The sequence below is a fragment of the Hyposmocoma kahamanoa genome, unplaced genomic scaffold (genome assembly GCF_003589595.1).
Source record: "Hyposmocoma kahamanoa isolate Upper Pololo Valley unplaced genomic scaffold, ASM358959v1 78, whole genome shotgun sequence".
Lineage (NCBI taxonomy): Eukaryota > Metazoa > Arthropoda > Insecta > Lepidoptera > Cosmopterigidae > Hyposmocoma > Hyposmocoma kahamanoa.
This window is the reverse complement of record NW_020653945.1, coordinates 6554461-6568192: the sequence shown is the minus strand read 5'-3', so window position 1 is coordinate 6568192 and position 13732 is coordinate 6554461. Positions and strand designations below refer to the sequence as shown.

Below are 13732 nucleotides of genomic sequence, written 5' to 3'. Positions count from 1 at the left end.
TTGTTAAGTTTTAGTTAAACATCATATTTCCTTCGAGATCTGTTCTAGTACAGTGTATTTAATGTACATATAGACGAAATGAGAATCCAATTTTCATATGAAATATTAATTTCAATCTTGAAAAATTTTGCAGAAACAATATAATTAATGTCAGTAAATGTTTAAAGGGTAAACTCTTACGGACGTTATTTGATTGCAGTTTCACAATGTGTAAACATATTTATGAAGGCGACTATACCTACGTTGAGTTAAATCAAAAGCAAACGAATAGTGATTTGGTTTGTACGTAGTGTGGTTTGTAAATTCACTGTTCTAATTGCAGAACAAGAAGAAAGATGAGGCCAAAAAAGAAGATGAGGAGATACCAGATGGACCAAAACCAATGCTGCCATATTCGTCCATGTTTATTTTGTCACCCACTAATCCGTAAGTAATCGACAAACTAACTTTGCATCAGACATTACTTTAAAAAAATTTATGATGCATTACAGCGACGAGCTCGAGGCAAAATAATTATTTTTTTAAGTCAAACTCCTTACTACAAAGACATAAAGAAAAACTAATTTAATATAAAAATGGAAATAAATTAATTTGCTACTCCGCCAACCAATTGGGTTCGCGGACTTCCATTTTTATTAACATGAACTTATGCAAAGTAACGCCTGTAAATATTAATCATTTAATATGTCCATTAAAGTATACAATCATCTACAAACAACAAAACAGTTAAGGGGTTCACGATTCTAAAAATATTTTTTCGGTTTGGCTAATGGACCACTATGTCACACTATGTCCACAGTTAGAGAGTAATTAGAATTTAAGACATGAAATAATAAAACGTAACGAAAAAATTAACAATTTCCATACTATACTGATGATAATTGAGGCTATCACCAAAAAAGTGGGGTAACTCAATTTTTTTTTTCTACAACATTACTTTACATGATACTAAACTACATAATTATTTTATATTTGGATGCTATTTTCATGTTTTGTTTTATTCTATTTTGGTCTCAATTATATAAAATCTTGTTTAATGTATTCTAGCAAATAAACGGTTTTGACTTTTTTTTGGTCTGTCCTATGTATTTTGTTTGTTACAGAATTAGGCGAGGCGCACACTGGGTTGTAAATTTAAGATATTTTGATTTTTTTATCATGGTAGTTATATGTATGAGTTCCGCGGCTTTAGCAGCTGAAGATCCCGTTCTTGAAGATAGCGATAGGTGAGAATTTTGTTCCTATTAGTTAGATCAATCTAAAGCAAAAGATAATAATACATTTTTTTATATATCAAAAAAAAAATGTTTGGTTTACATACAAACAAAACGATTAAAAAAGTAAACTTGGGATAAAACGCATAATAGAAACAGGTACATTTCAAATGCTACTATTTTAGTCTACTCAGCTTTTTGTAACGAGACGTTGGGGGATGCATCGTTACTTTAGTTTTCAGTGCATATTAATCACTACAAAACGTTCAATTGCCGGACAACTCACGTATTTTGTATCGAACGTTTTGGTTCTTAATCAAGAGCATACGCGTCGGTGATTCGACGAAAGCCTGAAAATTTGACTCAAATTTATTTATTTATTCCATAGTTTCCCAAAGAGGTCCCTACCGCCCCAGTGGGCGCTGAAGGTCCGAACGGGCGGTAGGGGCTTCGGAAGCGATTGGGGGGTTTGGTGCTGTCCAGGGGGTACATTATCTACATAAACTACACTACATATATAATTTTTTTCTTTGTGATTTTTATGTTAAGGTAATATAAAAAAATACGTGTTTTCAATTGTTTTTTTGTGGTGGGCGTTGAAATTTTTTTATCTTGCCTAAGTGGGCGGTGAGCAAAAACTTTGGGAACCTATGATTCTATAGTGCGAGCGGGCTCACAGAGCTTATCCAAAATATCCACATACTAGATTAATATTAAGAGTAACAAAGATACAGGATGACGACAGAATTTAAATAAATTAAAGTTACTAATACAAATTTGCTTTACGAATGTCAGAACTTTAACCTGTTTATTAACTAATTTCATATACGTAAAAAGTAATAAATTAAAAACATATTCGCCTTCTTAAGAAGTAGTTCAAAAGAATCGGCATGTAAGTCAATGTCATAGAGATCAAGCAAGCTTGTCGCCGAATACGTGAAGTAATGAAATATGTGAGTTATCCGGTTGTTTTGTTAATCGTGCTCTAAGAAGGAATGTATTTATTTGTGTATTTGACAACATCACATACGTTGTTCTGATCCCAAAGGAAGGCATCTAAACCATTTGTAATATGGAAATCGGAAACAACGACGGTACCACAAACACCCACACCCGGGACAGCTCCCATATCTTTTCTACATAAGTTTTGTTCATAGTGACCCTCCCTATTAACCTCTTGGTTACACGGGAAGGTCACTATAACCTATGCAGGCAAGTCCACACAGGGACCTACTAAGTCAAGTCCTGACCACAGATCTGCCCATTTGTACGGACTTCATCCGGGGCTCAGAAAGCTAGTTAGTCCCTTATGTGAGCCGCCCCGGGTGCACGTACAGTACCCTCCCTATTTTCTAGATAGGTAACGGAGCTGTAGGCACAGACCCTGGCTAATATAAAAAAAATTCTATATTGACCCGGCCGGGGTCCGAACCCGGGACCTCAGAGATGTCGACACCATGAAAACCGGTGTACAAGCCACTCGATCACGGAGTCGTCTCCGAACTCGAATGTCTATTATGCAATATATTTTCTATTTAAACTTTCAATGTTAATACGTGTATTTGTTTGTAGACATATAGGCATAGGCATTCATTTGTTTTCCCGCGTTTTTTTTTCAATTGTTTCTGCTGTTTATAATTTTTTCTTTAAATATCCCATTAATTTCACTGATAATGACCTTTATTCACAGGAATAAAATCCTAAACTATTTCGACTACGCGTTCACGGGCGTGTTCACCGTGGAAATGTTGTTAAAGATCGTCGATCTCGGCATTTTGTTCCACCCCAGCGCGTACCTGCGCGACCTCTGGAACATCATGGACGCCGCGGTCGTCATCTGCGCCTTAGTTAGCTTCGGTTTTGAAATCGGGTACGTCCTCTTTATCTACAGGGTAATTTTAAAAATAGCAATAGCCTCCCTGGACTATATTACTACCATCAGAAACGACAACTTTTGTTCCATAACTTTTCACAAATGTACCAAAAACAAACTTTTAAGTTTTTGTTGCACTATTTGACATTTTCTAGATCTGTATTTGGCAGTAGAGCAGTAAGTTCACACGTGTAAGCGTCATTCTCGAGGACTTTCACGCCCGCTCCTGCGTTTTTGTATTGGATTTGTATTTACGCTAGACCTTTGTTTTGTTACCGCACAGAGTTAACCGATTAGAGAGATCAATTTAAATGTTTACATTACATTAATTATTAAAAATCATGGAACAAAAGTTTATGATGTTTATGATGTTAATAATCGATACCTCCAATGAACACTACGCCAACTTTTTTTTTTGGTCGTTTTCTGTTGTTTTTGCAAATAGTTATATATATGTTTACAGACATATATATGCTAATATTATGCTCCCAAAATTTTGTTAAAAAAAAAACAAAGAAACACTGCGCCAATTTTGTTTTTTGGTCAAGTCCTGTCATTTTTGTAGACAGCCATATTTATTTATTATGCTCACCGAAATTTGTGAAAACAAAATAAAGAAACGTAATACAAAATTCCAAAAAGCATAACAACGAATTTGGTGAAAAAAGAGAAACGAAAAATAAAATAAAAACAGAACAGGTCCAAAAATTAAGTTGGCGTAGTGTTCATAGGTATCGCTTTGTGTAACAATGAAATCAAAATCAAAAACATCTTTATTTCATAAGTAAACAATTTACACTAGAAATTGAAACATTGACAAAACACTAGTATTCGTTCGTAAGGCGATTCCCCTGAGAAGAAGGGGTTTCTCTTTATAATATAACCTTTTTTTCATCATTCATCATTTACAATATTTATTATTTCAAATATTTTGGCATGACAATGTCCTTCTGTTTGAGTGTAATAATTGTTCTAATTAGTTTCTAATAGCTTCTAACATATAATATTCTTATTTGTTACAGAGGCGTGAAGAAGTCGGCGGGACAGAATCTGTCTACAATAAAGTCGTTAAGAGTGTTAAGAGTGCTGAGACCTTTGAAAACTATAAAACGTGTTCCAAAGTTAAAAGCAGTGTTTGACTGTGTTGTGAACTCTTTGAAAAATGTCATTAACATTCTCATTGTGTACATATTGTTTCAATTCATATTCGCTGTAATTGCAGTTCAACTTTTTAATGGTAAATTTTTTCACTGCAACGATATCAGTAAGAATACTTTTGAAGACTGCCAGTAAGTATTACTTCGATTTTTAATTATTTTAACACTAGATGATTCTATAACCTAAGAACTCAAAGTTGTCGCATGACAAGGGTCCGCGTTTACAATTAAAGCACTTTCAAATAAGATGCTTGAAGAAGCGCTGCAGTGGCGCGATTGTAGAACGGCAACCGCACATCTGTTCAGTTCACTTAAGGCGAGATATTTCACGCGAGACTAGATTTTAGGAGGTGAGGTTTGAAGTGTCGCCCCTTCCAGCCCGCAATCTGCGCGGTGTAATTTAATAGGAATACAATAGTAATTTTTATAAAAAAAAGTGACCTCAAAAGTTCATGGAAATACATCTATTTGCCAAGTTTAGTTGAAATCGGTTACCGGAAAGTGCGCGAACCCGGATTCATCGCCTAGTTTGCCACCCTTAGAGATGGATAATTTTCTTCAAATGTAAATGAGACCAATACTGAGGTACCCTCTTTCCAATAATAAAAAGAATCATCAGAATCGGTTCACAAATCCCGGAGTAATCGTGTAACATAAACAAAAAAATAACAAAAAAAGTCAGTCGAATTGAAAACCTACTTCTTTTTTTAGGTCGGTTAAAAATAAGAATAGAGGGAGAAAATTTGACACAGATCCGACATCGATAAGCGCCCGATGGCGACTGACTGGGCAGCGGGCGGCAACTTTCAAATTTAGGGATAAATATGAATTTAATAACTGTAGGGCTTCTGTTAAAAAACGAAATTTAGCCGGCTCTCTGTAGTACTTAAATATCTTTATATTAAAATTACGTGCAAAGTTAGATATTTTATTCTTAAATAATTCGTTTCAGACTTTTCTTTTAGCCCGTTTTCAGGTTTTTATATGACTGGATAAAGTACATCCTATTGTGTAACAAGTTAACACATTCTTAAGACAATATCCTTTGGTATCTGGTATATTTTTTGTAAGACCGATATTCATACGAAATACCTAAACCATTTCATCTAGTAAAACAGCTTTTGTCGTGACTCGCCTTAATTGTAACTGCAAAAGTGGAGCGCGCATTATTGTTATTATAGTAACAAACGGCGCAGTATTAATATGATAGTGGTGCTGCAACTGTGCTTCTAAATATTCTATCAAAATTAGTAGTGGCGCAACTGCAACCACGGCGCTTCAATAAGCATCTAATTTGAAGGCGCCCTTAATCAGATTAGTGCTTAATGCATTTGATCTCTCCTTTATCACCGTATTACAAGCATATAAAATATACATCGAAATGATAGGTCTTATTAGACGTATTCGCACCTTTCTTACTTTAGTTGATTGATTAAGATTTCTAACAAGAGAATCAAAATGCCACAGGTATGCAACAGCAACGTAATAGAAAATTTACCAGTTGAATATTGCTAATGGATGATTTTTATCAGTTTCATTATTTACTAAATTTAGCCCCCCTTAAGGCCTAACCACTAGAACATGATTGTGAATAGAGAATATTCCGTCAATATAATAATATTCCCTGACAGATAATTCAATGCCCTTCTATTTAAAAGCCAGACTCTTCTCGGTGTAGCCGCCTCCACTCCTCACGATTCATAGCCAGCTCCTTGACCTGTTTAGAGCCTCTCTCACTCACCTTGATGTTATTTGTTATTTATGTTCACTGTACGCCATTCTTGATCAATCACACAATGTTTCATTTTAGGGCATTTAGCCCTAAAATGAAACATTGTGTGATTGATCAAAAACTATTAAATATAATAGCGACATCTATCGCCAGGACTAGTAGTTGTAAAGGTACTAACTGGGTGATAAATCTTTCATAGATTTGTCATAGATGGCGCTCCGACTAAAAAGTCGTTGTAAAACCAAATACTAAGATACGACGCAAGCACATAGAAAAATTCGTGAGGTCCGCTGGTTCGTTCCGTGGCTTAGTTGGTATAGCGTCTGACACGATAAGCTAGAAGACGTCGGTTCGAATTCGGCCGGATCGAAGGAATTTTTTCTGAGTATTCGATTTTTGTATTAATAATTATAACTATTATGCAGTTATGGCTTATTAAACGTCCTTCTATAATCTTCGCGTCCTTGTTATAAATTTGTATTTTAGAAAACTTATACTTTGGTGATAACAATATTTTTGTACTCTACCCCTTTAAAAATAAAAATGCAAGGTGACTCGAGCTATGTGTCCAAGAGTGTATTTATATACCTAATATTTGTTTTATCATCTCTTCAGAATAACTGAGTTTCCACAAATATTATGAATTGCCGATACAATAAAAATAATGTGCTTCCATTTTCAGAGGGTCGTATTTTATCTACGAAGCGAATAGTCTGCTGCCGAAGGTGGCTAAGCGGGAGTGGTCGACGCAGTCGTTTCACTACGACAACGTCGCCACCGCCATGCTCACGCTCTTCGCCGTGCAGACGGGGGAAGGGTGGCCACAGTAAGAAGTTTTCTATTTAACTATTTAATATCCAGCCTAATTTGATTAGCAACCAGGCTAGACAAGTGATGTAGGACTGACAATAAATTATTATAATTTTTTTAATAAAAATCCTACCTCAAAAGTATGTTTATCCGCTTTCGCTGTGTTCGTTACCGCGGTCTCCTCAACGATAACTGAAATTCTTGAAAGTCCTCTCACGTGGAATTCCTTGCCAAAACGAATCATATGAGCCCAAGCACAAGGTAGCTGCTGTACACTGTTGAAAAGTTCCTCTCATCTGTCTGCCTTTTCATCATCACCGTTGAAATGATATCTATGTGCCAAGTTTTAATTAAATCATTTAACGAAAAGTGGGAGAAATTCAATAAACAGAATTCATCCTCCTTAGAGGTAACATATTTTCTTCAAATTTGAATGGAACCACTATTGAGGCACCCAATTTCCAATAAGAAAAGAATCTTTGAAATCCACTTTTTTTGAAGTCAGTTAAAAATGGAAAAATTATAGTCACACAATTTTTTTTTATTCGGTTCACAAAACTGGATACAATTCAGATATAAACTTCAAGTATTTCATTTATATAGTAACACGATAAGAATGTATCCTACTTGATGTGAACACAACATACAAAACAGGCCAAAATAACTGTATAAGTATCAAAATATTAAATAAGTGACAGTAACTCTAAATTTCAAGTATTTTAAGAAAACCCAACAAAGTCAGTCGCGTAGTTAACATAATAGACACTTTCTAATTGAGTTCCTAGCTGAGACAACAGAACCAGTGAAAATATCGAAATCAAGACGTATAACATTGCAATAAGAACACATGCGATACATTGGACAGCGTTGACCGAAGTTAGTTCTACAAATAGGGAGCGAAAATGTTTTACGATTTTGCAGGCGACTGCCAAGACGGGAGACGGAGAAACGTAAACGATGCAGGATGTCAGGTGCAGCTATAATACCATGATAGCTTTACGGCGCTTTTGCAAAGAGAACATGTTAAAGTGAGAGAGAAGTGACTCGCACGAGAACAGCTGTTTACATTTAAATTATTGTATGTTAAATGATAGAGGAAACGTTTCTGAATACTTTCAATTCTATTTGAATGAACCTGGTGACTTGGGTTCCAGACAGTAGAGCAATATTCTAAAATACTGCGAACTAAACTGTTATAGATTAAAATAGATACAATTGGCTCGTTAAAAATTTTCATTTGTATTTATACAAAACCGGTTATATAGATTTTAAGACTTTCGTGGTTATTCACTAAATGATTATCACTAGTAACAGGTTTCTTACCACGGTATAACTTCTTTTTATTTTCCCGATATTTCGGAACGGATTGCACGCTCCATGGTCACGGGTTGACTGGACGGCGGCAGATGACAGCTTTATGGGCAGACATATCTGTCTACCCTCTTGCGCTGTCGACGACTACCTTCATCGCGATTTGTTGTGGCGTTACCATTGTCACTCACTTTTTTCACACAAACCACACTTACTGTATCCACACGCGAAACTGAACTCGAGGTGTTTTTGTTTTTATTACTGCACGCACTAAGGACCGGATTCCATGCACTGGACAGTTTAAAACCATCATCACTGTTAAATGTTTTGTACTTCGTGATCTCGATGGCTTCTCGTACCAACCGTGGTATGTAGTGAAAAACCGGTTAGCCTAGAAGCTTTGCTAATGATTGAATCAATATGCTTAATAAAACTTAGTGTAGCGTCTATGACGACACCCAAGTCTCGAATACTGCTAACCTCTGTTAAAAATGCATTGTCTATAAAATAAGTCAAGTCAGGTAGCATTTATTAGTATTGATGATCAAAGACAGTCTCGTTAAGCCATGATTCGGTCAACACCAAAATGTCGTAGTTATTTGACAGCACAGGTAAATACAAATTCTCTGTTTTGGTTCTGAGGCCTCTAACATTTTGGTAATACAAATTAAGATTGAATTTAGAATAATTTATGTAATAAAAGCATGTTGAATTATTATATAATAAACAAAACAATGGAAAAAACTTCTAAGTTAAGGTTCTTCTAAGTTAAGGACTTTCGTTCCTTTTACGTATGAAGATGCGAGCGTTGCGAGTCCAAATATATTGGTAGCCTTTCTTCTTAGCAGTGGTTCTGGCAGCGGCGTGCAGCTGCTTTAGCTAGGTTGAGATGCAAATTGCGGCGTTGGTAGCATTAAAAAGGTCGTGTGAAATCTGGGTATCATTTTAAGAGTAGACGAACTAACATTATTACGCACATTAAAGTAGTAATGTCATCCCTTTGCGAGTGCAAAACTGATTAATTATTTGTTACCGATAAATTCGCACCCTCAATGTGAGAAAGGCACATCTGCTAAATTGCAACATTTCAGGAGAGAAGTTTGAAGATTCTATGAACGAAATTAGTTTTAGTACCTATATATTAGTTTTATAGGAGATTTATCAAATTTCACATATACGCGTTTTTGAGAGGTCACATTGTTTATGCTTCAAAAATTTGTTTTTTAAAAAAAAATAGGCCCATAAACCCAAAAGAAAGCACTGGTCCTTTGTATCAGAAATAGGTACTGCGCTAGCACATACCCAGACGGGTAGTATCTGTAACATATGGATATTTTAATCCCATTCTAACCGTTACTGTTTGTTGCAGAGTATTACAAAATTCAATGGCCGCCACTTACGAAGACAGGGGACCCATACAAAATTTTCGAATAGAAATGTCCATATTTTATATAGTTTACTTTGTGGTGTTTCCGTTCTTCTTTGTTAACATATTCGTAGCTCTGATTATCATCACGTTTCAAGAGCAGGGTGAAGCGGAGTTGCAAGACGGTGAAATTGATAAGAATCAGGTACGTAAACTAAAAAACCTCGAGCTCTGTAATATTTGCCTTAACCGCCTCACTGGGTAAGCAGCCATCGCGATAAAGCTGCATTCTAAAGTCGATGAAAAGGCTACCTATTGCCTGTCTCTGAATAATTCTTCATTCTTTTTTTATTGTCGTTACTTTCTACCATCGGAACTATAAAATATTCGATCGCAATAGCCCTATTTACACAGACACCCTATCATGCGTGATCAGGAACGTACAGGTTTGCGCGTGGGAAAGCTGCACGCGCAGTCGCACGCGATTGCCTATGTGAAGTTTTTTAAGCTAACTTTCGTTCGCGTGCGATTACTTGTGTTCTTTTTTATTACAACGGAAGAACGGAAGAACGAAGAACGGAAGATTGCAACGGACTGATGAGCGCACGCGCGTTCATTCCCTTTTCTTTACAACTTCTTTATACGCACGCTGAATCGCGGACGATTGGCTGTATCACACGAGATAGAGTATCTGTGTAAAACCCGTTATTATTTTAACTGACGATTTATTTATTTACTGTTTTTAAAGTGCATTTTGTTTAGCTCTCAGGGAAGGAAAATTGGAAGCCTTTTGTTTTCAGCAAAAGCACATAGGTATACAAAGCTAATGATATTTTCTTGTTCACAGAAATCATGTATAGACTTCACGATAGAAGCGCGACCTCTCGAGAGGTATATGCCAAGCAAAAGGACAAGTTTTAAGTACAAAGTGTGGAGAATAGTCGTCTCTACGCCCTTCGAGTATTTCATCATGACCCTCATTGTGCTTAACACACTGCTGCTCATGATGAAGGTAATTATTTCCCTCGCTTATGTGTGTTAGATTGGGTAGAGTGTTATTCATAAGGACTTTTTCCGTACATCATCATATAGTGGAGATACGCCACTCTGTGTGCGACCTGATGTTTTTCCTTAAGAGCACGCGTGTTAAATTTTAAAAAGTTAAAAACCAAACACAAAGATCTGCAATAAGTTCGTAGAAATTCGTAGTGCAGTTGGGAGAGCGTCAGGCACGGTAGGCTGAAGGCGCTGGTCCGAATACAACCGTATCGAATGATTTTTCTTATTGTATTTATATTGATAATTATAAAAAAAAGTTAAAGGTGAGTGGACCAATGTAAAAGAACAATTCTTTTACTTGAATTTTTTTTTTGACAACAAAGCGGACGAATTCTGAAAGAAAAACCGGAAAATATAAGATTGTTATTTCGAAAAAATGCCTCTGTGTGATGATGTCTCAATAATACTGTAAACGTTTCTTCAAATGTGCCAAGTTGATTAAGACCCGAAACATTGTGCTGACAAGTTATATTAAAAAAATGAAAGTACCCATATTTTCGTACATAACACAGGCAAAAGTGATCAAATAACAACGACGACAACTAATATACAATAACAAAAGCACCAATAAATGTGAAAAGTAGAAAATGATCACTGGAGGTAGAAATTGAAAAAACCCTTTCACATGGCACAGATGAAAATTTAGCGAAAAACCACTCTATGCACTATGCCAATCTAGAGAGAGCGATTTAAAAGATTTTTTGTAAAATAAATTTAGCTCTCTAGCCTGGCGTCAACAAAGAAAAAAATGTCGTAAAACGTCCTATTACAGTATATGTTATCGCTGGCACCACTTAGTTTCAAATAGTTTAAATATTGCAAAACTGTGTCCTTTTATATCTCCTACAAAAAGCAGCCTAAATACTAATCTATATGAGAAAAAGCAAAATACATTTGCTAAGCATATGAATACTGCCTAGATTAGGGACCCAAACATGACACACCCACACACATGAAACAGACATACCGTTTGAGATACCATTGTATTCGGTGTCGGTATACACTGCATTGGAATGCGCCGTATTGGATTGACTGAGCCTTCCCGTCAAGTGTACCGCCAACATACTTTTATTATTGTTTCAATCCTGTGTTCTGTTAAGTGTTCCTTTCTGACTCCTTGCTTGCTATTAATTTATTTGTATGTATCAGTGTTTACTGCACGATATACCTGTCCTTCCTGCACATTCTATGGCACATTAACACCAAAAGTCTATACGGATCCGTGCTTGTGAATGCACAAATTCCGGAATTGGTTAGGACGTGGCATGAGCCATTTATGTTGTTCGTGTTGCATGATCTTATTTAAGACATTTTCTCAATTGTCTTTAATGTGAACTATGCATGCTTGGTGGAATGGCCTACTGCCAGGCGTGTTTGGTGGCTACAAGCTGCTTTGTTTTTATTGGAAAATTACCATATACAAGAAAACTATCAAAATTTTGTTTTGTTTGCTACCCGGGGACGAATCTATCACAAAATTTCCAAATTTTTTGTTACAAATTATCCACTATTCAAAATTTTGGCACAGCAAGAGCTGAAAGCATCAATTGCGTGAGTTTTCAATCCATTGTGACCCTGTTTATTTTTAGTTAATATTTAACCACATCCATGTCTATTAAATATACAGCACATTTCCTCACCGTCAATGATCCTTCTTTTATTACATAGGTATCCTTTCATGAAACAACAATCAATTGCGTAGGTACCTATATCAAATATACCAATTACTATGAATAAACCTTAACAACAATAATCCGAAACAGACCTCAATTTGACTTCACATTTATTTCCACATGTCGATATATATGAAGTAACGAATATCTATTTTCATTGCCATGGGTTTATGCAATACGCCCGACACGTCGTCTTGAAATGGCAGTATTATAATCAAAATGACCTCTACGCGGATATCCTCAAGTATTCGAATATGGGGTTTACTGGAATGTTTTCTGTGGAAACGGTGTTGAAAATCGTCGCTTACGGTGTCAAAGTAAGTACACTAACACTGTTGGATAGACAAGAGAAACATAAGGCAAGGAAATACATTAGCGCTGCAAATGTACTCTTTCTGTTACTAACAAACTATTTTGTCTATTTACATGACTGTATGGGAATATTTCCAGCCGAGTAAATACCATTCCTTCCTTAGTGTCCGATAGTCTCTCTGAAAAAGATGGAAGTACCAATATGTGAATTATTTGCAAATATGTGTTAAGCATGGCTACCTTCTCCTGCTGCATGTGCACTTACGTGTTGAGCACTTGCTGCTACGAAATGTTCCTTTCTATTCTGTTCAATAATGTAAAAATGACTTCAGAGTTTTGTCGCCAATTGGATTGTGTGATCAAGGTAAGGCACTCTTCAAGACGTCGGCATACTTGCGGGAGTTCGACTGTTGTAAGGTAACGTATTTTTGTTAAGCCATTTACTTATTTAAAAATGACGATTCTGTGTGAGGCCTGGAGCAACTGTGATTGTTTGTATGTCCAACTATTTATGTGCATGTTTGTATTGCAGAAAGCATGCTAGCACATGCACTAACCGTCGCAATATACTTACACATTTTCATATACGTCGAATATTGGCGCAACAAGATATTTTAATTGTCGGAAACAAAAATTACACTCAAACACAACACAAATCATTATACTCGCTGTTACATTTCGATTAATGATGAATTTTTTAAATATTAATAGTAGTAATTAGTTAATTATTTTTTACATACGTTGAAGTTACATGCGAGGACAGAAATTATTTACAACTTTCTTTTTATTCAAGCATTTTAGAAATCTTTTAATGCGTTCCACTTGTCACTTTGATCAAGATGTTCTCGCATTTTACTTCGAACATTGATAATTTATATTTGGCAAAGTTAAAAAGATTGGTATTGGTTTTGTGGTAGTTTCACGAGGCTCCACCACTACTCGTGGACATGCTAACATTCATGAACTTCGTCTTTACGTTCTTCTTCCTTCTCGAGACCGTATTGAAGTTGGTTGCCTTCGGATGCACGGTAAGTATGATACACATTTTGTTAGCCTACAAAGTATTTATTTAGAGACAAGATGATATATAATGGCAATTGGATTATACGTATATTTTGAAAGTTGAATTTGAGTCTTATAAAAGGGCAATTATCAGGTTATTTACCCTACCCTAATTTTGGTGGTAATTTTTATTATTCAAGTATTCGAGTACATTACCGTGCAA

The 13732-nt window shown here is 35.8% G+C and overlaps 1 protein-coding gene across 1 annotated transcript in view; it reads left to right on the top strand.

Annotated features, from left to right (window-relative positions):
• LOC113232961 (voltage-dependent calcium channel type A subunit alpha-1) overlaps nt 1–13732 on the top strand; it is a 329573-nt gene that overhangs the window by 300688 nt on the left and 15153 nt on the right. Inside the window, exons 19-26 of the mRNA XM_026467881.1 lie at nt 323–426; nt 1104–1226; nt 2905–3088; nt 4120–4376; nt 6659–6802; nt 9467–9668; nt 10311–10475; nt 12402–12512. Coding sequence (XP_026323666.1) covers nt 323–426; nt 1104–1226; nt 2905–3088; nt 4120–4376; nt 6659–6802; nt 9467–9668; nt 10311–10475; nt 12402–12512 — 1290 coding nt within the window. The remainder of the gene's footprint in view (nt 1–322; nt 427–1103; nt 1227–2904; nt 3089–4119; nt 4377–6658; nt 6803–9466; nt 9669–10310; nt 10476–12401; nt 12513–13732) is intronic.